Source organism: Trichomycterus rosablanca, chromosome 7 (assembly GCF_030014385.1).
Source record: "Trichomycterus rosablanca isolate fTriRos1 chromosome 7, fTriRos1.hap1, whole genome shotgun sequence".
NCBI classification, from domain to species: domain Eukaryota; kingdom Metazoa; phylum Chordata; class Actinopteri; order Siluriformes; family Trichomycteridae; genus Trichomycterus; species Trichomycterus rosablanca.
In genome coordinates, this window is record NC_085994.1 from 39,402,789 (window position 1) to 39,427,268 (window position 24,480).

At 46.7% G+C, this 24,480-nt stretch overlaps 3 protein-coding genes across 3 annotated transcripts in view; 2 read left to right on the plus strand and 1 right to left on the minus strand.

The window, feature by feature from the left end:
- Nucleotides 1–7,767, plus strand: part of si:ch73-138n13.1 (zinc finger CCCH domain-containing protein 13) — a 63,934-nt gene extending 56,167 nt beyond the window's left edge. Inside the window, exons 8-13 of the mRNA XM_062999439.1 lie at nt 2,608–2,740; nt 2,913–3,054; nt 3,219–3,352; nt 3,981–4,111; nt 4,314–4,400; nt 5,325–7,767. Coding sequence (XP_062855509.1) covers nt 2,608–2,740; nt 2,913–3,054; nt 3,219–3,352; nt 3,981–4,111; nt 4,314–4,386 — 613 coding nt within the window. The 3' untranslated portion in view covers nt 4,387–4,400; nt 5,325–7,767. The remainder of the gene's footprint in view (nt 1–2,607; nt 2,741–2,912; nt 3,055–3,218; nt 3,353–3,980; nt 4,112–4,313; nt 4,401–5,324) is intronic.
- An 890-nt stretch (nt 7,768–8,657) lies between these two features.
- Nucleotides 8,658–12,919, minus strand: crybb2 (crystallin, beta B2). The gene is made up of 6 exons (XM_062999601.1): nt 12,852–12,919; nt 12,665–12,752; nt 11,416–11,534; nt 10,529–10,661; nt 10,129–10,271; nt 8,658–8,963 (listed from the first exon to the last, which is right to left on the minus strand). The coding sequence occupies exons 2-6, from the start codon at nt 12,725–12,727 to the stop codon at nt 8,795–8,797; spliced, it is 627 nt and encodes a 208-aa protein (XP_062855671.1). The 5' UTR covers nt 12,728–12,752; nt 12,852–12,919; the 3' UTR covers nt 8,658–8,794.
- Nucleotides 12,920–16,426: 3,507 nt separating this feature from the next.
- Nucleotides 16,427–21,892, plus strand: kazald3 (Kazal-type serine peptidase inhibitor domain 3). Its single transcript, XM_062999572.1, has 4 exons — nt 16,427–16,916; nt 18,904–19,064; nt 20,510–20,657; nt 21,807–21,892. The coding sequence occupies exons 1-4, from the start codon at nt 16,427–16,429 to the stop codon at nt 21,890–21,892; spliced, it is 885 nt and encodes a 294-aa protein (XP_062855642.1).
- The last annotated feature ends 2,588 nt before the right edge of the window (nt 21,893–24,480 follow it).

Sequence of the window (24,480 nt, forward strand, 5' to 3'; positions counted from 1 at the left end):
AGCTTACTAGACTAAAACTGCGGTGACGTAATAGTAGTGCGTCTGAATAATCTGCCGAATTAGTTTGATGCCTTCGAGGCAGCTAATCAGGTAGCAGGAGGCAGCAAGGCAGCTTACTAAACTACCACTGTCCGGGTAAACACAGACGCTTCTGTCTGTAAGGTCGCCCCACGCTCAGACTCATCAGATCTGCTGAATCACTGTCCCTAAAACCATCGCGCTCGCAGCGCAACGTCACGATCGATAACCATTTCAGAGCAGCAGCGTCTCCACATAATGACCCGACCACCCGAGATATGGATCCGAACCCTGAAACCGGTCCCGACTGATCACCACTGATCTGATTATCGCTTCCACCAGGGCGGATTCATGTCCGTACACGAGGAGACGCGAGTGCTCCAGATAAATGCTGATGCTAATTAAATAGGATTAGCCCTCTGTATACCGGAGTCTGATCAGCCGAGGACTCGATCAACTGGTGCCAACACTGCGTTCATTTTACTTCCTGTTCATACTGGACTGGGCACCGGTTTATCACATGGCACGACGTTCTTACTCACATCCAGTGGGAGGCAGGAGGAAGCCCACGAGACACAGGAAATAGCAAACTGGTCAGGGTCCATGGAGGTTCTAACTCATGTCAACATGACTCATCAGCACTGTATGTTCTGCTGCTGCCATCTTGTGTTCATTATTGGTCATTACAACCGATAGAGTAGTTGAGACATACTGTACAATTCCATGAGACCAAGGTTCAATCCTTGTGTTTAATTAACGTGTGGACTTTGACATGTTCTTCTTATGTCAGTGTGGGTTCTCTTTGAAAGTTTACACACTTTAAGCACTTCATTTTGGACCCATAGTCCCTTTGGACCTTAAGGCAGTTTTCACATAAGAAGGGTTTCACGCCTGGTTCACCCCGAGGTCTGGTGCGCATCGCCGCTTATCGGATCAAACCCGATTTATTTATTTATTTTTTTTATATACATTTTCCCTCTTTTTCCAGTTAAGCGTAGCCAATCTGCTGCTGCGGACCCCAATGGCGTCCAAGTAGGGTGTATATTCGCTTGATTCACACTCCCTCTGACGTGTACGCAGTCCACCAATCCCTTCTTATTCTCCTATACTTCAGTGGATTTGCGCATGAAGTCAGCTTCGCGTACAGAGAGCCACGCCCCGACCCCTGCGCTTCTCCACTTTCTGTACACGTGCCCTGGGCCACCAAGGTCCCAACACAGTGTTGATAACCCCACCCCTTAGTCCGGTCTTTGCAACCCAGCAGACTGGAGGCATAGCTGACTGTGCCTGCTGGAGGGTGCTCAGCTGATCGGTAGCAGACCCGAAATCGGAAGTCAGGAGCTCAGAATCCCAGGGCTGGTGCGCTAGCGCAGTGGTCCCCAACCACCGGGACACGGATCGGTACCGGTCCGTGGGTCATTTGTTAGCAGGCAGCACAGAAAGAATAAATAATTAGAGATCGCTACAACATCAGCAATGAGAAAACTGCTTCCATTTCCAACACAAGGGTGTTTATCGTGTCGTCGGCTAGAGCGGCACTTCCCTTTTTTTGCACCACGGACCGGTTATATATATAATTATATTATAAATAAAGACCGACGGGGGCGGAGGGACTTAAAATAGAATAACTAAACTGCTCACAGATGAGTTTTTTTTCGCTTCAACGAGACGCTGCTTCCACCTGGGGGTGATTTGAGACAATAAACACCCGTGTGTTGGAAATAAAAGTAGTGTTTTTATTAGGGATGTCCCGATCACGTTTTTTGTTGCCGATCCTGATCATTAATTTTGATCCCGATCCGATACCGAGTCTCAAACAATACTTGTATTTTCTAGATATTGTCTAGATAAGAACTAGATAATACTGTTCACACAGTGCACACTTCAAGTACAATACAGTTATTCAAATTAATCCAATGTATATGTTTAACAACTGAATAGCTCTGCAGTGCTGTAGGAAAAATATTGCCTGCATCCAAGCTATTGCTTAATGTTCTTTTATTTTTACAAAATAAAAGTAAACCAACTTAGTGCAGCATTGTAGTAGTAAAACTAGAACACTCAAAATGAAGTGAAGGTTCTTTTTGAGGAAAATCAGCATCTCTGCCGTGTTAGCGGACGGCCGGTTCCTCTTCTCATTACATAATAATAAACTCGCTGTATTCGGCCGAGTGTTTATTTTTTAGGTGCCTTATCAGATTGGTAGATCGTTGTAAACCGGAGTGATCCTTGACTCGCACACCATATAAATAGTAAAATTCTACAGTAATGAACGCAGCTCTGATACTACCGCCTCAGTTAAAAAATGCCTTGATCTGGCCCGATTCCGATATTTGAGATCAGTTTGGGACATCCCTAGTTTTTATTGCTGATGTAGCGACCTCTAATTATTTATTCTTTCTGGGCCCGGTAATAAATGACCCGGTGGTTGGGGACCTCTGGGCTAGAGCGTTCGGCCACTGCGCCACCCAAAAAGCTTCTTCCGTTTCCTTTAATTAAACATTATTAATTAATTAAATCTAAAACTGCAACATCACAAAACAAACAGGGTCAGAATGGGACTTATTTCTCGATCCCGTCTTTTCCCAGTTTGACTCCAGCGACCCCGTCGTCGGACAGTACCCTGTCCCCGTCGTCACAGAAACCGTCCCTCCCTCAGACCTCAGAGCAGCTGAGCCCGGCGACCCCGGACATCGAGGAGGAGCCGCTCGCCTTCCCACAGGTACGAACCAAACAAAGAAGCTGTGCCAACTTGGACTAGTATTGAAATCATAAACATGAGATCCAGTCAAATAGCCCTCTTGTGGCGGAAAGATGAATCATAAACTCCAGCTTTTTGTCCTGATGTGTGTGTGTGTACGTGTGTACGTGTGTACGTGTGTACGTGTGTACAGTCTTCCACCAATCTGCTGGACTCCAGTGCTCAGCGGTCCAAAGCTCAGTTGAGTAAGAGCTGCCGCCGACGCAGAGCCCCGCCCTCTCGAGCCGCCCGCCAGAGCGCCATCCTGTCAGATAGTTTGTTCCAGGACTCGTCAGGTACGTGTACGCTGTATGATCAAAAGTATGTGGACACTTTCCACGATCCTGTTTTCTGACAAGCTTTCCCAGAATATTAGAGGCTCTCGAGGCTCTCGCTCAGGTGTCCACATACTTATGACCCTCTAAATGTTCTGTTCTGTGTTGTTCATCCCTCCGTACAGAAGATAAACCCGACTCCGCTAAGCTGCAGGACGAGGAGTCAGACGACGAGGAGCCGGTCCGAGAAGCTCGTACCGTCTCCTCCCAGCCTCAGAGGGTGTCCATGTTCCCCGGCATGGATCCCTCCGTCCTCATGGTGAGAGAATCTCCTCTTTCCCCCCCCAAATTAGTCGGCACCACCACTAGACTCTCAACTCATGTAGAGATAGTTAGTGCTGTATTCTCACAGAGAGCCGTATCGTGCACGGAGAGCCACGCTGAGCCCTGTGAATCATCCACCACATGTGCAGTTGCTTTAATCAGACTGCAGGGGGTGCATTTCCTCAACAAGATCAATGACTTTTGATTTTTAATGATCTTTAGTAGCTTAGACAGGCAGAAAGATAGACTGCCATCTACAGGTCATTCCTGGTATCACCGGTTGAACATTCTAACCTGTGGTCTATTAATAAGACTTAAAACAACAGTACTTGTGGTAGCACCTTTGGCGCCCCCTTCAGGAATTACTCATCAAAGTTTCGCCTTAAGCTTAGACGACAAAGATCCTGGACCGAATCAAATCAAACCCCTCACTCCAAGGCAAGAGGATCAAAAGTGAAGCTCTTTTATTTGGGACACGCCTATTAGAGGGCTCTGTTTATTGGATAAGATGATGTGATTGGAAAAGTTGAGGGTAAAAGAGAAAGAGGATGGCCAGCAACAAGACAGATGGTCACCACTCGACGGCGCTTGTATATAATATAATAGTGCGTGTGTGTGTTTAGGCCCAGCTGAAAAAGAGAGGAGAAGCAGACGGTCAGACGGACGGCTCGTCTCAGCTCTCCCGCTCCCCCAAATCTCCCTTCCTGCCCCCAGTGTCCCGAGTGCTGCCCCCTGCTGGTGGCAAAGAGAACGGGTGAGTTACAATCAGAAGATCCTAAAACATCCTCGCATGTCTGTGGGAATTTGTGCCCATTCAGTCAAAAGACGACCGTTTGTACGGCTGGGCGCTGCTCAAATCGACGTTCCGGTTCATTCCGGAGCTAGGAGGGGCGTCCCAATACTTTTATCCATACAGTGTATGTGAACCTGATGATTGTTGTTGTGTTTTGATGCAGGGAGGAGTCGCCTCAGTGGCTGAAAGAGCTCAAAACCAAGAAACGCTTCAGCCAGATCGAGAACGACAGCTAGAACTCAACACGCAAGTGAGAGAATCAAAACTTAAGTGTAGACTATCAGCCGGAATACCTGAGGGTGTGTGAGGTGTTTTCCTTTGTACTGGAGTGTGAAGTGGAAGGTTTAGTGGGATGTTTGGACGCCTGGAGAATCTGCCAGGGGGGTTTGGTTGTGGTTGTGGGTTCAAAGTGGGTCAGAACCATCTCTGTTTGGATTGTATGAGCTGATCTTTGCCTCCTGGGATGGAATTCGAAGCTACAACGGCATCCGAGGCGTCTGTTTTTCAAATCATGTAGTGGCAAACGGTTTGTGGCACGTAGAATGCACCGTAGGGCAGTTATAGCCTAGCGGTTAAGGTACTGGGCTAGTAATCAAAAGGTCGCTGGTTCAAGCCCCACCTCTGCCAGGTTGCCACTGTTGGGCCCTTAACCCTTAATTGCTTAAACTGTATACTGTCACATAGGGATGTAATGCTACACTCTACCCATGATGCGATGCTATTCACGATACGATTTTTTCCCGATTTTTTTCAACTGAAATTAAAGACAAGTTTCCTTTTATTATTTCTCTTAAAAAATAAAATAAAATCCTGTATTTGTGAATATCTTTTATTTATCTATATAATGAACGCCCTTTTATTTCTGAGGTAGGTACAAACTATGTAAAACAATTTTGAATGAAGCCCAATTTGGCTGAAAAACCCAGAATCTGGCAACCAGGCGTATAGCGCCAGTGACGTCAACCAGGCGAGGTGTGTAGCGCCAGCACCCTCTGCTGTTTAAAGTAAATATCGATTCATTTTACATGTCAAATCGATTTAAATTGTGGAATTTTTTAATCGGTTATTAACTGTATTGTGGTGCATCGTTACATCCCGACTGTAAGTCGCTTTGTATAAAAGCGTCCGCTATTTGACCTCTCATCCATTTTATCCGCTTCTCTTCTTTTCCCAGGATGCCTTATGACCGGAGCACGTGTAGCTAAAAGATGACGACACAGGCCTTAACCTTTGACCCCGGAGTGGATGGGAATTACCCCCGCTGCTGCTGATGCTACGGCGGCTCGTCGTCTCCCCCCGGCGAGGTCGAACACGTTCACGGTGCCTTTCAGGAGCTCTGTGACCGACGCCCGCAGAGCCGCTTCACTCAGCAGTGACCGACCGAGCCGGGGGCGAGTCACATGACCCAGCGACCCCGGAGCTGCTTCTTCGTGGTTCCCATTCACTCCACCGTTTCTTTTTTACGCTCCGTATCGTCCGTACTAGTCCGGTTCCTTCTGTTTTTTATTATTATTTGGATTATTTGGATTGATGGGTGTCGGTGTTGCACGTGCATCTGATTTTCTTGTAGTCCGCGGATCCGCGCCGCACGGACGCTCGGGCCGCGGCGTATCTAGGGACTAAAATCTTAAGCGTAAACATTAAAGCGTCCGTCACGATGCAGGAACGTCTATTTTTCTCGGTGGCGGCTTTGGGGAAAATGTTCTGCGTGTAAAACGTGTATTTTAGCAAATAAAACGAGTGGAATGATGTGTGTGTGTGTGTGTGAGAGTGTGTGTGTGAGAGAGAGAGAGAGAGAGAGAGAGAGAGACGTGATTATATGACTTGTACAGAAACACCAGGCGTCACGATAAACAAAGTGCACAAATGTTGCTGTTCAGGACGGAGCCGCTCAGGTTGAAACGATCCCCCATGTGAAGGAAAGCGAACCATCTACAGACGACCCCGATCAGTCCGAACGTCACGTATACAGATTATTTTCTTATTGTTTTTTAATCCCGTTCGCTTCCGTGCTCCTCTGTGGAGCAGAAAAGGCGTGGGCTGTGTCCCAAATCCAGATCAACCAGCCCAGGTCATGATAAATAATGACCTTCGATAAATTGTGCGTCCAACCGAATAATAATAATAATAATAATGTTTGAACTATTTCAGCCTCTACATTGATCATTGGATTTTACATATAATTCATTCATATTCATTCAATCAGTCTGTTTGACCACCACTTTATCCTGGTCAGGGTCGCGGTGGGTCCGATTCCCTGGACGAAAGGCAGGAAACACCCCGGACAGGTCGCCAATTTTAGTATCTCCAAGGAACCTATGTACAATGACTGTACGTCTTTGTACTGTGGGAGGAAACCGGAGCTCTCGGGGGAAACCCACACAGACACGGGGAGAACATGCAAACTCTGCACCGAAAGGACCCAGAATGCTCGCTCCACATGGAAATCGAACCCAGGACCTTCAGGACCTGTGAGGCGACAGTGCTACCCACCGAGCCACTGTGCACTGTGTAATAAAAGGGATACTCCACTAGCACACCAGCGCTGAGATTCTGAACTCCTCGGTTCAAAACTCGCCGTTGCCACCGGTCGGCTGGGCGCCATCTAGCTGGCATAATTGGCAGTGCCTGTAGGGAGGGATGACCGGAATATGTGGGCGGGGTCTTTAAACGCTGTGTAAGGACCCTGATTAGCAGATAGAGAGGCGCATGTGCAGGGTGCATGGGTGGAAAAGGGGTCCGCCAAGGGCTGCGCGTGGGTAGGAGGCGTGAGCAGCAATGTACCCTCTTCGACTGCAATCAAGAATCCCATAGCAGCGGAGGACGTATTCACTACACTGAATTGGAAAAAATTGGGAGAAAAACGTATATAAATATATAAATAAATAAATAAAATGTTCACAAAGTTTTCAACTAATCATGTACAATGTCTGACATTATTATTATTATTATATTTTTTTTGGGGGGGTGCATTGGTGCGGTTGAGCACAGCAACAAAGGTCTAAATTCTTCGCAGTAATCACATGACCACCTTCGTTCGTTTGAACAATCATGATTTTACCAGATGTGCTGTGGAACGTCAGGAGATCATAACCCGTCCATGTCTCCGTTCTCTCGGTGAATCCTCGAGCTCGCGCGTACAATCATTTGAAGCTACAATCGACGCCTGGTTTGCTTTAACGATGGGCCAAATATAAATATACAGAGTGCTGATGTTGCGCAGATGTTGCACAATAGAAGGTCTGGTACAGCGGTTCGTCTTCGTCACCGTCTCGCGTCCGTATTCTGCTAACCTTCTAACCTTCACTTCCATCTGTTTTTATTTTAATAAAGAATAAATAATGGAACAGCTTAATATGATCCATTTCACCCTTCCTACATTCCAGTAGGTGTGTTTTTCCTCATCTGTGTGGATGGATGGATGAATTTTCTGCCACTTTGTACTGAAGCATGTGAGAATGTGATTGGACGATCCGCTTCCTCGTCTCGTCTTCGTGTCTGTTCGACAGTAAACGTCTCTTTGTATTTTTTAATTTGAGCATAACGATGTATATTAATGACACTGTGATGTAAAATCAGTGATTACCCTCTACATTCTAAATAAAATTTTACAAGAACTTTATTCTCCTGGCTGCCAATTTATTGTGTGTTTGTCTTATGTAAATATATATACATATATACACTGATCAGCCATAACATTAAAACCACCTCCTTGTTTCTACACACAGTCCATTTTATCAGCTCCACTTACCATATAGAAGCACTTTGTAGTTGTACAATTACTGACTGTAGTCCATCTGTAGTCACCCTGTTCTTCAATGGTCAGGACCCCCACAGGACCACCACAGGACCAGGTATTATTTAGGTGGTGGATGATTCTCAGCACTGCAGTGACACTGACATGGTGCTGGTATGAGTGGATCAGACACAGCAGCGCTGCTGGAGTTTTTAAACACCGTGTCCACTCACTGTCCACTCTATTAGACACTCCTACCTAGTCGGTCCACCTTGTAGATGTAAAGTCAGAGACGATCGCTCATCTATTGCTGCTGTTTGAGTCGGTCATCTTCTAGACCATCACTGGTCACAGGACGCTGCCCACGGGGCGCTGTTGGCTGGATATTTTTGGTTGGTGGACTATTCTCAGTCCAGCAGTGACAGTGAGGTGTTTAAAAACTTCAGCAGCACCAGCACAACACACACTAACACACCACCACCATGTCATAATACCTGCTCTGTGGGGGTCCTGACCATTGAAGAACAGCATGAAAAGGGGGCTACCAAAGCATGTAGAGAAACAGATGGACTACAGTCAGTAATTGTAGAACTACAAAGTGCTTCTATGAGATCACATAAAGGTCACTATTTTAATCCAGGATGTCTGACAGCTCACTTTTGGCGATGTGGTGTGTTGTTTCCTGCACTAGTGATGTTGGATTAATAGTGAGGAATAAATGTAAATACTTTACATTTTAACAGAAGAAGCCTCAGGACTCGCTTGCACGTTTTGTAAGGCTTTATTTAGTCGTTAGCAGTAGCAAACAATCACTGACTGATATTAAATGTATCAGCATTTATGGGTAATGAAAGCAGGGCATGGTGGTGGCCTGGTGCCCGGAGGAACCCGGCGTTTTCGGCTGAAGCTCAGTTGGTGGGGTGGAAAGCTCCTCTCTGGTGCCACTGCATGTCGCGGATACGCCTCACCGATTGGATCTGAGAGAGCTGAGCCCCGAACTCGGCGCTCTCCTTGTGCTCGCCCTTCTCAAACAGGTACTGGTAGCCTCTGTAGCCCGGGTACTGGTATGCCACCCAGCTGTAATGGAGACGGGAGAAGAACCCGACATCAAAAGCGTCGTTAAACCAGGACAGAAATAATAATGCAAACAAGCTGCAGAGGTTTGTGACACTAAATTAACAACTGAAGTAAAATTTAAAGTCAATTTCTATCTGGAACAGCTTCTGGTGCCGCTGTTTACAGTCAAGCAAGCTTTACTACACCATGGGATTAGAAGCTGCCCTGCAGAATAGATGGCACTTTTTCCCTTGATGTACTGTATGGCATCGTTTGCATTTGATGCCCTGATTTATGATCCAGTCCTGGACGTTAAACTCAGTTTAATTCAGCCTGGTCAGGGTCACAGACACCCGACATTAACAGCATCGTTAAACCGGGAACAAAATAACAGAAACCAACAAAAATAGAAGCAAACGAGCTGCCGAGGTTTGTGATTTGCGCTAAATTAAGAGCTGAACTGAATTTAAAGTCAAATCTCTGTCTGGAGAGGCTTCTGGTGCCACTGTTTACAGTCAAGTGAGCTTTACAGCACCAAGGGCTTAGAAGCTGCCCAGCAGAATAGATCTCCTGTTTTTAAAAATGACTTCTTTCCCTAGCTTGCACAATCTGTCTTGTCCTTAACGTACAGCGTCGTTGGCATTTGATGCCCTGATTTGCTGCCCAGTCCTTGACGTTAAACTTGGTCAAGGTCACAGACACCCGACATCAAATGTGTCGCTAAACTGGGACAAAATAACGTAAACCAACAAAAAAAGAAGCAAACGAGCCGCAGAGGTTTGTGATTTGCGGTTTATTAATTGAAGTAGATTACCAGTCCTGCCAGCCTTGGGAAAAAAGATCTGCCACGAGTTACAAGCTTCAGGATCATGGGTGCTACTGTTTACGGTCAAGCAAGCTTTACATCAGCATGCAGAAAGTATCTCCTGCTCCTGCTCTTTCAAAATAACAAACCCTCCATCTGATCAAGAACAGTCAGATCACCACGTCCCACTGACGCATTTCAAATCTGTGGCCACTTCTTTTTACTTGTCAGTTTTTGGTTCCCAAACGGAGAGACACGCTAAGCTCCATGTGACAACCCCGCCCCCCGACCAGCTGTGTTTGTGTGGCTCTGCCCCGCACCATCCGATCGACCCCTCCTGTGTGTTTTTTTAAACATTGGGCAGGATGAAGATGTACTCACGTGCCACTTTGCACTCGGACTGAAGAAACCTTCTCCTGGTAGCCGTGGGCGTGAAAGCTGGGCACGTCGTCGTCTATGATCTCGATCTTCTTTCCTGCGAAGTTGGGGTTCTCGTACAGTACGATCTTGTGCTCCTGGGTGTCCTGAATCCACCAGGACACACAGAGACGGAACCCGGGTGAGTGAGCAGTGAGTAAATCTCAGAGACGAGTGAACGCATCATTATAGTGAAGGAAGAGTTTTGCTACTGGGACGCTCAGCTTAGAATCTCAGTGGTGCTATCGGCCTGACGGGCATCTACACAGTCTGTTATTCAAGGATTTTCACTGAAACCGGACCCACTGTGACCCCAACCAGAATAAAGCGGTTTAAGAAAATAAAAGGAAATAAAATGATTTACCACTTTGATGGGGCGAAAGGCGAGAATGCAGTCACTGCGGCGGCTGTTGGTCCAGGAGTCCCAGCGAGGATATTCACCCTTCTCCAGCACAAACTGTTCACCCTTACATCCGGGCTGCTCATACCCCACCCACCTACATCACACACACACACACATTCTTGCTTTGATCCCTGGTTCAGTTTACTGTTGGTTTTGTGGTTCAGCTTGTACCTACCATATATGTGTGTGTGTGTGTGTTGTGTGTGTTTGCCCTGTGATGGACTGCCAACTGTCCGGGGTGTTTCCTACCTTTCGCCCAGGGAATTGTATCCACTGTAACCCTGAATAGGATAAACTGCTGGTAAAACAATGAGTGAATGAATCAGTGAATGAATGACTGAATCAATAAATGAATAAATGAATGAATGAGTGATTGAATGAATAAGTGAATGAATGAATAAGTGAATGAATAAGTGAATGAATGAACAAGTGAATGACAGCATCGAAGGCAGTGTTATAACAGGACTTAAGGAAGGACTCAGAGGATGATTAAGAATAAGACGTATTGACCACATCACAACCAGGATCGCATTATTAGGTTCTAGTCTGCCACAGGTACCACGAGACAAAGAACAGCCAACCATCACAAAGCGAATATATTTTGGTTATAAGCGGTGAGGGTGTAGTAGTAGGAGGAGTAATCGGTCGTGTCTGAGAGACACTTATAGTCCAGATTTAGCTCTGTCTGATTTCCACCTTTGTGGACGCTCAGAGAAGCTTTAAGGTGAAGAAGATTTTCATGTGATGATGATGTGAAAGCACCGGCGCATCAAATGGCATTAAATGTTGGTACAACACTGAGAAAAATGCATCGGAAGAATAATAAATAGAGTTAAAAAGTTGCTCACGGTCCACACAGCACCAGGATGGAACCCACTTTCTCCACACCCGCCTCCTGCAGGTTGTTACAGGCTCCGGTCAGCTCATGGCATCGGCCCTGGAAATTCTCCTGGTCGTAGATGATCAGCTGAGAGACGAGAATCAACCGGCATTCAGGCACGTCCATAAAATTATAAAGAATTTACAAGATAATCTGTAATACACTGGAACTGGACACTTTCCACATGGAGACCAGAACAACCAGACGACAGAGAAGCGTTCTTCTACACTCCATCACGCTCATGAACGACTGAACACTACTGAGCAAACAAACTCCTCCAAGTAACATACTTGGCCATTGAAGCCTGATTCTGATCACAAACACATTTGGTCGTGTTTGACGGAGGACAGGAGGGAGGGTCGGACAGCGTATCTTCCTGCTGCCGCTGTGATATGCGATATCCGGGACTACTCCGGATACCTGTGCGAGCGTGCGTGTTACAGTTACATTGCCAGGTCATAAAAAGGCGGTGCCAGATTGGACTCATCTTAAGGGGGTGTGTGGTGACCGTTAATCGAATGATGGCTGCTCTGTCTATTATTGGTTTAGTGATTACTTTGTAACATTACTCTTGGGTGTGGCACGGTGGCTAAGTGGCAGCACTGTTGCCTCACGGCAAGAAAGTCCTGGGTTCAATTCCCAGGTGGTGCGGTCCGAGTCCTTTCTGTGTAGAGTTTGCATGTTCTCCCTGGGCCCTGTGTCTGGGTGGGTTTCCTCTTATCGTGGGTAACCGCTTATCCGATTAGGGTTCCGGGGGTGCTGGAGCCTATCTCAGCTTTTCAATGGGCGCAAGGCACACAGTAACACCCTGGATGGGGCGCCAGTCCATCGCAGGGCACACACACACACACACACACACACTCATTCACCTATAGGGCAATTCAGCATCTCCAATTAACCTGACTGCATGTTTTTGGACTGTGGGAGGAAACCGGAGCTCCCGGAGTAAACCCACGCAAACCCGGACCGCCCCGCCTGGGGATCGAACCCAGGACCTTCTTGCTGTGAAGAGACAGTGCAACCTGTCCTGTCATGAATGGAACCAAAGTGTAAAACATGTCGTTAAAATCCTAATAAATAAATAATAGTTTGGTTTTTTTAACCAGCTTGATGATGAGCCCACTGTTCCATGTAGTTTTAAAGTGTGCGGTGAGATGAAACCCTAAAATTTAAGAAAAAGTCACAATAATAGTCACATTATAGTCGGTTTCGGGCACCTTGAATGCGCTGGATCCTGGATTCGGCTGTTTGGTTGCAGGATTTTGGTGATCCGTCGCCATAGTGAACCAGGATGAGAGTGAAGAGCTTTAAAAACAATCATCAATTCATGAGGAACAGCAGAACAGATCAAAGAGCTACAACAAATACATCAAGACTACATGAGGATGCGCGCCAGGCTCTTACCAGCTCCGGAGTGTGCCAGTCTGTACCCGCTGGCATGGGGGGCTGAATATATACGGACGCGCTCGGCGCTGGAACCTCTGCCAAAACCATAGGCTGTCTCGGTTCATGCAGCCTCATGATCAGGGTCTGTGGGCACCGGGCATCGAATCAGCACATGCCAGCACATGGCCTCCCCCCTTTCAACGGCCCGCGAAGTTATTTCATTAGTTGTCAGTTTTGCCCGGCCGCTCTTTGTTCGGGATCCCATGATTCAGCACGAGCCACGCCAAGAGTTTCGGGCGTACAATGAGGCCAGGCGGCGGGCGGGTGTACAGGCGGGGTGGATGTGTGCTTTATAATGACACTGATAACACAAGTTGGGACAGATGTCAAATGCTAATAAAAACAGCAAAGCAAAGACATTCTTGATAAGTTTCAAATTCGATGCCTTTAACACGTTCCAAAAATGTTGGGACAGGAGCTTTTTATCCTGTCACATCACCTTTGTTTAAAACAACACTTAAGTCAAGAGCAGGTTTCAAAGCTGAGCAAGCATTAGGAGCTTCGTGTTTGTATCAGGCAGGTTTGATTGGAGATCGGTCTGGACCGCAGGCAGGCCAGCCTATCACCTAGCATGCTGTTTTTAATGCATTTATGCTATTTATTTATGCATTTTCTTCCTTTTTCTCCTGAACTAGTCTTCCGCTGATGGGGATCCCGAATTGCCTTAGAGGAGGGTATATTCACCTGCTCCATGCCCCTTCTGACGCATGCACGCATGCACCAAGGTCCTTGCAAAGCGTTTGAACACCCTACTCACTTATTCCAGCCTTTTCCCACCCAGCAGACTCGGTGGCTAATTTTTGTCTGCTGCAGGCACTGCCAATTGTGCCCGCTAGATGGCGCCCATTCGACTTGTAACAGAGGCGAGATTTGAATTGGGGTGTTCAGAATCTAGAGGAATATCCCACTGCCCCACCTGGGCACCTGCACAGAGTCTTTTGATAATGTTATGCACTGTAGAGGGTGAAATCACCTGTTGATATTTTCACCAGGGCGGGAACAGGAGTCCAAGCTACACTATGTGGCCAAAAGCATCTGGACAGCTGATCGTGAGCTTGTCAGACATCTCGTTTCAATAACAAATGGTATTAAAACACAGTAAGGCCTTCTGAGAAAGGCTATGAAGTATGCCTGTGGGAATTTGTGCCCATTCAGTCAGAAGATGACAGTGTTTATATGACAGTGTCTGGGCACTGATACTGGAAAGACAAGAAATGTTCCAGTTAATTTCAGAGCTGTTCAGTAGGGTTGAGGTCAGGGTTCTGTGCTTTTCTTCATGTCTTTATGGAGCCCACTTTGTGCACAGAACAGGGAAGGGCCTTCCCTAAACTGTTGCTGCAAAGTTGAACACATAATAATACATAATACACTTGTTAATGCAGTATTTAGTACACTTATTTGGGGTGGCACAGTGGCATGGTGGGTAGCACTGCGGCCTCAGAGCAAGACGCTCCTGGGTTTGATTCCCAGGTGAGGCGGTCCGGGTCCTTTCTGTGTGGAGTTGGCATGTTCTCCCCGTGACTGCTTGGGTTTCCTCCCCTGACTGTGTTTGACATTGAAACCTTGAACCAATAAATCTTGTATAACCAGTAACTACTTGTCCTAATAAATAAATACACTTATTTGCAAGCATTGCTGCCACCTACTGTTTATGGCTTGTAGGGCGAGCCTTAACCTAGTGGTGAAGGTAATCAGAAGGTCGCTGGTTCAAGCCTCACCACTGCAAGGTTGCTGCTGTTGGGCCCTTGAGCAAGGCTCTTAACCCTCAGTTGCTCAGACGTATAAAGGCGTCTGCTAAATACAGAAAATGTCAGTCAGGCAAATGAACACGGCTGTTTATGCGGCAAAACGCTTTTTCATTCTTTCGTGCATCATCATGTCTGTGCAGATGCCCGACCGGCCGATAGCACCACCGACATTCGAATCCAGGATCCCCACGTCTCAGCTGAGAATGAATAAATGAATGAAATTTTAGATTCTGTTTATTTTCAGCACTTTATTTCATCCAAATGGCTGATTGTGCCTCTAAACGCGACGGAGAATTAAAACCCACGGGGTTTAACCGGATCCTTTCATTTCGAGGCGCTGTACAGAGATTAAATGAACACTTGTGGTATTTAATCAGAGCTTGGGGATGAAAATAAACCTTTTTAAGGATTTAATTAGTGTTTAGAGCTTCATAAACTTCCCACGATAGAGCAGAGATGCTTCTGAGTTCATTCAGCTCTGGACTGACCTGGATATTTTAGTGTTTGTTTGTTTATTTAGTAGGACTTTAACATCAGGTTTTACACTTTGGTTACATTCATGACAGGAACGGTAGTTACTTATTACACAAGATTCATCAGTTCACAAGTTTATATCAAACACAGTCATGGACAATTTAGTATCTCCAATTCACCTGACTTGTCTTTGGCCTGTGGGAGGAAACCCACGTGGACACGAGGAGAACATGCAGACTCCCACCTGGGGATCGAACCCAGGACCTTCTTGCTGTGAGGCGACAGTGCTGCCCACTTAGGCACCGTGCCGCCCGATATTTTAGTGTGGAATGTAAACAGTTGGGCGACCCTTGTGGTTCTTGCTGGTGGTGGTGCTGGTGGTAGTGGTGTGGGGTGTCTATTTTTATTTATTGGTTATTTTTACCACCATTTTTGTCCTACTGGTTTAGAGATCAGAGGAGGAGGAAGGGGTCAGGTCACCTCGGTCCTTGCACAGCGTTTTAAGACCCCACCTACTTAGTCCGGTCATTTCCCCACACAGCAGACACGGTGGCAAATTTGTGTCCGCTGCAGGCACTGCCAACTGTGCCCGCTAGGTGGCGCCCAGCCGATCGGTAGCAGAGCCGAGATTCGAACCAGGGTGTTCAGGATCTCAGCGCTGGTGTGCTAGAGGAATATCCTGCTGCACCACCTGGGTGCCAAACTCACTTTTTTTTAAAAACTTTGTTTGTTTTATCAGTCCAAATTTTGGATCTATTCCTGGTACACTTTGGTGACCAACACCCTGGCTGGCACAACACCCTAGATGCCAAGCTGCCGGCAGATCCTTACTCAATACCTTCTTGCTGTGAGGCGAGAACAGACAGTGCTACCCACAATTTTAGTGTGGAATGTATATAAAACAGTTGGGAGACCCTTGTGGTTCTTGCTGGTGGTGCTGGTGGTGGTGCTGGTGGTGCTGGTGGTGGGGTGTCTATTTTTATTTCTTGGTTATTTTTACCACCACCGTCCTGCTCTGCTTTAGAGATCCTAAAAAGTCCCAGGTAGAGAAGGAGGAGGAGGAGGAAGAGGAGGAGGAAGGGGTCAGGAACGCAGGGTCTGGTCTCTCTATACTGAACTCGGATTGTTTTACTGGTTTCTTTTTCTTTTCTGGTTTATTATGCGGGGTTGAAGCTTCCCATCCCCGCATGCGCACTGTCAGCTTTGGTCTGGCGCAACGGGACGCTCGGTTTAGACACACACAGAGAAAAACATTTAGGGAATATTTATATATTTGTATTAATTCGGACTCGTTTTCTTTACACGGACACGATGCTGCTTGTTTTTGCGCTTCTCATGCTGAGCATCACACTCGGGAAAAGTTTTCCACCCTACAGTTACGAGCCCGGCGAGGACGAGGACCCGGACCAGGACCCGTTCGATTATTACCGTGCGCCGGAGGATCTGGAGAACAGGAACGGGACCGTGTGTGAGGAATGCGTTCCCGAGCTCTGCCCCCCGACCCAGGGCTGCCGGGCAGGGTTGGTCCTGGACTCCTGCGGCTGCTGCCTGGAATGCGGGAACCTGGAAGGACAGCCGTGCGACCTCGGAGACACGAACACGTACTACGGTCGGTGTGGCGAGAACCTGGAGTGCAGGATCGATTCCTCGGAGACGTCCGAGTCCGAGCCGCAGTGCGTGTGCGCGCATCAGGAACCGATGTGCGGCTCGGATGGGTCCACCTACATGAACCTCTGCAAGTTTAAAGAAGCTGAGTTTTCCAAATCTGGGCTGAACGTGACCGAGGGACCCTGCAGGACCGGTATGATCATGTTCTGCTTTATAATGGCTCGATGTGAACTGGCGCAAAAAGTTTCCATACACTCAGTCCTGCAAGTTTAACAACTTCTGCAACTGTGTTTCTCTCTCTGTGACTAAATCTTAGTCTATAAGAACTACAAATTACACATTTGAGTTCTTTTATAAAGCTGTCGTAAGAGTTCAAAAGAATATAGACATACGTTTTATAGATGATTCATTTCGTGGTGCGTAAACGGGCTTCGTTCTTTCTCCGCATCCTCTGAGCTCAAGGAAAGAAAAAGCTTGCTCGACTGTAAACAGTGTCACCACTGGTTCAACAGCTTTGGGCTTCTTTCATGCCCACTGTTTTAAATAAGAGAATGCCTTTATTTGTCATTTATACTTATACTGACGTACAGTATACAGAATTATTTCTTAGCGTATAGCAGCTTGTTTGGAAGCTGGCGCCCCTGGTGCGGAGAGGGTTAAGGGCCTTGCTCAAGGGCCCAACAGTGACTGCATGGCAGAGCTGGGATTCGAACTCTCAACCTTTCAGCTGATAGTCCAAAGCTCTACCAACTAGGCTACCACCGTAAGGTAAAATAGATACAGATGAAGCTAATAAAGATAGATAAAAATAAATAAAGATAATTATTATTCCTGTACACACGTACGTACATTTATAAGTAAATGTAGTCAGTCTGTGGCAGGGAAACCTTTAATAAAAACCCCAGAGACTGAATTATGGGTAGAAAGAGTTTTATTCTTGTCTGAGGAGAGTGATCGCACCGATAAAGTCTCACATAGAAACTCGGTGAATGCGATAAGAAGGAAAGAAAATAATCACCCATTATACTCCCATCAGTGACCCTGTAGGACAGAGGTTAACAGAGATTTCTTACCTCGAACAGGAACTGGTCTAAACCAGCTAGAACTAGGTTTTAGACGTCATTTAATGCAATTGACGCACCTCTGTTTTTCACGTACGTTACCTTCCAGTAACATTCCATTGTAGCAGTATTCTTGGAATATTGGAATATGACTACTGGCAGTCACGCCCTAAATATACTGTATCTGCTCATTCTCACTCACTTACTTTCTTATCCGCTTATCCAATCAGGGTCGCGGGGTCGCGGGGTGCTGGAGCCTATTCCAACTTTTTAATGGGCGAAAGGTGCACACACACATTTACCTATAGGGCAATTCAGTGTCTCCAATTCACCTCACTTGCATGTTTTTGGACTGTGGGAGGAAACCGGAGCTCCCGGAGGAAACCCACACAGACACGGGGAGAACATGCAAACTCCACACAGAAATGACCCAGACTGCTCCATCTGGGAATCAAACCCAGGACCTTCTTGCTGTGAGGCGACAGTGCTACCCACCGAGCCACTGTGCCGCCCTCTACTCATTCTAGGTATCAATAATACTTCTAGTGTACATTAACATGTATTACTACAGTCTATATGTATGTCTGCCTTTAACGGGTGCAGTCAAACTAGCCCTATTTATACAGGCACGTAGACGTCGCCGGATGTTATGGCACTTTTTGCACTGCCGAAGTTGCTGTATGTGTATTTATTGACCCCAAAGTATTTATCACACACACACACACACACACACACACACACACACACACACACGTCCGAAGCGCAAAGATCTGTTGAGACCAGGAGGCTTTATAAGTACAAACAACTCAAACTAGTTCATCAAAATTCGACACAGAATTTATTTATTAGCATTTTTCTGGTTTATTTTCTGTATTTTTTGTTCCGATGTTCTTCATGTTGTTTCCTTCTCTCACCTTTACCCGCCTATCTGGGGATTTGTGAGCTGCAGGAGTCTGTAATTTACCTGCTGGCTTTCAGGAGGAGATTTATGAGCTCCAGACGGCTGCGGCTGCCAGACGCACTTACGAAAAAGCTCGGCGGCTTTACAGAGAGGAAATGGTTTTCTGAACATGATCCCTAATCTCATCTCTCTCTCTCTCTCTCTCGCGTTATGTTAAGTTCCTCTGATCAAAGTACCCCCGCGTGACCTGGTGAACGTGACGGGCAGCAGCGCGGTGTTCCTGTGCGAGGTCTTCGCCTTCCCTATGGCGTTGGTGGAGTGGAGGAAGGACGGGAAGGAGGTGGTGTTGCCTGGAGATGATCCGCACATATCCGTGCAGGTTCGTGCTGTAATACACCGAGGAGAATGTAAACAGAGCGGGCTTCACTCTGCTGCACAAACGAAAACATGGCAGGCTCACTTTTTTATATTTATTTATGTGTTTTCTCACGATTTAGCGTAGTCAATCCGTCTTCCGCTGTTGTGGATCCCCAATTGCATTCGAGGAGGGTACATTCTACATCTGATGCTTTGGTGGATTCGCACATGAGGCTCATTTTCCCACCCAGCAGACACGATGACAAATTTGTGTCTGCTGCAGACACTGCCAATTGTGCCCGCTAGGTGGTGCCCAGCCGACCGGTAGCAGAGCCGAGATTCGAACCGGGGTGTTCAGGATCTCGGCGCTGGTGTGCTAGATGAATATCCAGTCCCAGTTTTGGATATAATTCTATTCCTGGTACACTTTGGTGACCAACACCCTGGCTGGCACGACACCCTACATGCCAAGCTGCCGGCGGATTCTTACTCAACGTTTCAGCATGTACGGAGGGTCACGCTCTTTTCTCTGTGTTCTTTCGCCTCTTGTGCCGCCACCTTGACCAGACAGTAGGGGTCACTGTTGTAGGAGAAACTCCATCTGACCCTTCCTACCTCGGTCAAAGCCATTTATGTCTGTTATAAAGTAGTTATAGGTAGAAAACCTTATCTCATAGTTCTTTAAAATACACTATATGGACAAAAGTATTGGGACGCCCCTTCTAATGATTGAATTCATGTGTTTTACCTACAACAGTTGCTAACAGGTGTAATAAATCAATCATATAAAGGAAATTATATGCTTCCAACTTTGCAGCAACAGTTTAGGGAAGGTCCTTCCTTGTTCATAAAGAAAAGCTCACTTTAAATAAACTCCAGTGGCCTGCGCAGAGCCCCACTGAACAGCTCTGGAATGAAATGGAATGCCAACATCAGTGCCCAGTCATCCAAATGCTTTTTTGGCCGAATGGGCACAAATTCCCACAGACAAACATCAAAGATCACACAGAGGTCACTTCATCCTATACTCAATACCATATGCTTTTGAAATGGAACGTCCGACAAGCTCACAGTCAGGCGTCCGAATACTTTTGGTCGTGTAGTGTTTATTCACTATAGTCATGGCCAAAACTATGTTGACACCCCATCTGAATAGCGAGGGGCGCATATGCAGTCCAGTAAAAGCTCTTTTCAGACAGTTTGGTGTGGAGGAACGTCGGCGCTCCATGCAGGACACGCCCGTTTGGTAGATGAGATGTTTCGGGCTGAATTGGAACACTGACTGTGATCCTGACCTGACAAATCCTGTATATTTCTTAACTGAATGGGCACAAATTGTACCAAACACTCCCAGAAGAGTGGAGCCTGTTGTAGCTGGACAGAAGGGCGTCCATATCAGTGCCGTTGATTTTTAATAGACTGTCCCCATTAATAGAGGTGTCCACATACTTTTACTCTTTTTTTCAGTCCAGAGGAGGCCCTCAGAAGTACGAGCTCTCCAGCTGGCTGCAGATCGAGGATGCCAGTCGGGCAGATTCCGGTACCTACAGGTGCACGGCCAGGAACGGGCTGGGCGACGTCTCTGCCACCGCCGTGCTGGGAATTCTGCCACCAGGTAACGAGTTACGAGTTTGGATTCACCTGCGCACTCTGGCGACCCCTGCTGGTTAAACGTTCCTGCTCTTACACAGAGCTGTAACATGTACAGAGGATCACGCTATACTCTCCGTGTTCCTCAACCAGACACCAGGTTCATTAGTTGCCAGACCAGACGGTTTCTGTAGTGACGGGTTAAAGTATAAGACGTCTGGACCCCCGAGCGCTCTCAGTGATATTTTCTCATGCACTGGAAGGCTTCAACTGATCAGGCGGAAATTTAATGAAGGGTGTGAAGTCAATGTAGGTCAATAAAGGTCCATTTCAAGCAGCCAACCCACCTTCTGCATGTTTTTTGGAGGTGAAGGAGGAGGAGGAACGTCCTACAGTGAGTGACTGGAGGCATGGATCAAACCCAGGTTTTCAGTACGCATTGTGCCTTGTCACCCAGTTGTCTTCAACCGGGTGCCAACAGTTTAGGGAGCGCCCCTTAAATGAGACAAGACCTGACGGTCTCTGTAGTGACGGGTTAAAGTATAAGACGTCTGGACCCCTGAGCACTCTACCGGAATGCTTCAATTGGTCAGACGGGAGCTTAACGAAGCGTGGGGAGTTCTGTAGTGCAGACTGGAGGTCAATGTAGGTCAATAAAGGTCCATTTCAAGCAGCCAACCCACCTTCTGCATGCTTTTTGGAGGTGGGGGAGAAGGAGCAATGTCCTACAGTGAGTGATCGGACCCAGGTTTTCAGTACGCATTGTGCCTTGTCACCCAGATGTCTCCAACTGGGTGCCAATAGTTTAGGGAGTGCCCCTTAAATGAGACAAGACCTGGCTTTGATCTGGTGTTTTAGTACTGTACCTCTAGTAGCCACACAGAGCACAGAGCCCTGACCAAACCTTCGGGATGGATTGGAACGCTGATCGTGAGCCAGACCTTCTCATCCAAGAGCAGCACCTGACCTCACAAATGGATGCAAATGTCTGCATACGCACTCCAAAATCTAGTGGACAGGGTTTCTCAGAACAGTAAGATCTGTCACCAAGGTTCACGTTCTTGGAATGGAATGACCAGCTCACGCCCAGGTGTCCACAAACTTCTGACTGCATGGTGTTCAGTGTATTGTTTTAGACATTAGACATGTGCTATTTTTTCTCTTTTATTCGTAGACGAGATGTCTGCTTATCTAGAAGAAAGCTTCAAAGAGCAGATGGGATACGACCCCATGAAGTTCTACGACGAGAACTACTATTGAACCGCTTTGGAATCTTAGCAACAGACTAAATAAACTCCGTCCCTGCATCTCCGAGAGACCCAACATCTGGATCAGAGCTTTTGGGGGAAACATTTTTCCCCCCGAAATCCCACGATGAGACCCTGGAGAGGCGAGATAGACCCGGCTTGTACCCGAGCATCCTGGTGAACGCTCGGAGAACCTTCCAGACGCTGGTTCTTCATGAGAAACATCAGAGCGTCTCTGATTTCACGTCCTCGGAGTCGTAACTCCTTCTTCTCCCCGTTCTGGGCTTGTGTACTTTTTCCATATGTGCCCTTTTTCGGGGAGGAGGGTCGACCACAGCTGGTTTTCTTTAACGGAGACATGAGCACAGACGCCCAATTCTTCTTTTTCTTCTTCGTGTCGTAAGAACATGAGCTGCGGTGGAGAAGGAATCATCTCAGACTTTTATTGGTTGTGTTTGTACCACTGAAATGAGAAATTAATAACTGTTTTTATAGCGTTTATTCTTCATAATAGTAGATTTTACACGTATACACTATATGCCCAAAAGTATATGTACACCTTACAATAAGCTTGTTGTCTTTTAATTTAGTCATATCCAATTACCAGTTTGCATTTCGTTTCCTCTGGTGCTGCAGACCTTCACTCTGGACAGAGGAGGGTCATAACTAACACACACCCCCTTCCTGACCTGTGCAGTAGACGACCACTTCCTTTTACCTCCACCAGTCACGCACCGATCCCCGTTATCCCCCGTGTCTTTGCAGCACCATTGATCGGCCAGCAGAGGTCGTAACTGCAGCACGTTTGAGGAATCCCTCCAGCACTCGCACTGTCGGATGAGCCAATCATCGTCTCTTTAGGTGCAGAGCTGAGATTCAAACTCATGGACTTGAGATGTCAGCTCTGGTGCTTTTTTTATGGCATCGACAGCCTGTGCTCATTTGGGCAGGCTTTTTACTAGATGTTTTGGAAGAGTATGCCTGTGGGAATTTATGCCTGTATGCCTGTTGAACAAGAAGGCCTCGCTCACAGTCGATGAGCCGAAAAAACGGGTGTGGTCAGACTACTCTGTTCATTCAGCTGGACGTAACGACCTGACGTCCGTCATCTTCTGATTATAAACAGTTTTCACAGTTGTGTAAGTACAAGTCAAGTCATTTAGTTCCCAAATACATTTGAGGAATGTATTTAATCTCAATAAAACCAAAAACATTTACATAATATTTAATTTTCCATGTTATTAATGTGTTTATTTATCGCAGTATTTCCAGTATCCAGTCCTTTGTGGTGATCACTGATAATAAAAGTGAATCGGATGACTGGATTGGTTGAACTGTGTGTTGTTTAGGTGGTGGAACAGGATCAGTGGGAGGTCAGGCTGACCCTAATCTATATCAAATACATAACAGTCCTCCAAAAAACCCAACAACAGACCAGCTCAGAAACTCATCAACCCCCCAAAAATCAACTCCAAACCAGTTCAGTTATTAACTTCACCAGCAAACACAATAAAACCACACTAGAAATCACCCCCCCCCCAAAAAAAACCCCTGTCCTATAAACCCAACATGAAACCAGCCCAGAAACCCATCAACCTCAAAAGAACCAACCCCAAACCAGTCCATATATGAACTTCACCTGCAAGCAGCCACAGCCGTACCAGAAATCAACCCCAAAAAACCACCCTGTCCTATAAACCCAACATGTATTCAGCCAAAAAACCCATCAACCCCAAAAAATTAACACTAAACAAGTTCAGATATGAACTTCACCCGAAAAATCACCCTCTCCCAAAACCCAACATGAAACCAGCCCAGAAACCCATCAACCCCCCAAAAATCAACACCAGACAGCCACAACCAAACCAGAAATCAGCTCAAAATCAGCTCTTCTAACAGCAAAACAGCATCACCAACTGAGAAAGTCACTCAACATCACACCAGTCCAGAAATCGACCTGATAAACAGCCCTCCCATTAAAAAAACAGCTCTGCTGAAACATCCATAAAACAGTGCAAAACCAAGTGTTAACAGCCCCCCCCCCAATAAAAACCCCAAAAACCTTCCTAAACCTGCAAAAGGCAACACCGACCCTCTAACAAAAAACCTCAGTCATTATTTATGACAGTCCCCTGTAAGAAACGCTCCTGATGAAGCTTGGAACACAACCAGAGCTGAAAATAATCACTTCTACAGAATCACTTCATTTCTTCCCGTTTCCTTCAGACTTGTGTGGAAAACATGAGAAATAATGAGGAGCCTGAACGAGAGTCCGGGCTCAGGAGCCAGGAGCTGCTGTACGATACCCAATAACAGCCTGCAGATTGAAAAACCATTACTGACACACACACACACGCACGCACGCACGCACACACACACACACACACACACAGGAGTTCAGTTCAAACCCAGAAACGAAATATTCATTCATTTTCTTATCCGCTTATACAATTGGGGTTGCGCGGGTCCTCATCTTTTTGACCGGGGGCGGGAGCCTATCCTAGCCTCCCAATGGGCGCAAGGCACACAGCAACATTCCATCGCAGGACATTTCTGCATGTTTTTGGACTGTGAGAGGAAACCGGAGCTCCCGGAGGAAAC

Excerpts from the sequence above, each read along its gene's own strand:
- crybb2 (XM_062999601.1), bottom strand. The coding sequence starts at position 12,727 with ATGGCGACGGATCACCAAAATCCTGCAACCAAACAGCCGAATCCAGGA. Across the intron at positions 11,535-12,664 it reads CAGGATCCAGCGCATTCAAG|CTGATCATCTACGACCAGGA; the intron begins GTGCCCGAAACC and ends CTCGTCTCTCAG. Across the intron at positions 10,272-10,528 it reads CCTTTCGCCCCATCAAAGTG|GACACCCAGGAGCACAAGAT; the intron begins GTAAATCATTTT and ends TGGTGGATTCAG.
- kazald3 (XM_062999572.1), top strand. The coding sequence starts at position 16,427 with ATGCTGCTTGTTTTTGCGCTTCTCATGCTGAGCATCACACTCGGGAAA. Across the intron at positions 16,917-18,903 it reads CGAGGGACCCTGCAGGACCG|TTCCTCTGATCAAAGTACCC; the intron begins GTATGATCATGT and ends CGTTATGTTAAG. Across the intron at positions 19,065-20,509 it reads ATCCGCACATATCCGTGCAG|TCCAGAGGAGGCCCTCAGAA; the intron begins GTTCGTGCTGTA and ends TCTTTTTTTCAG.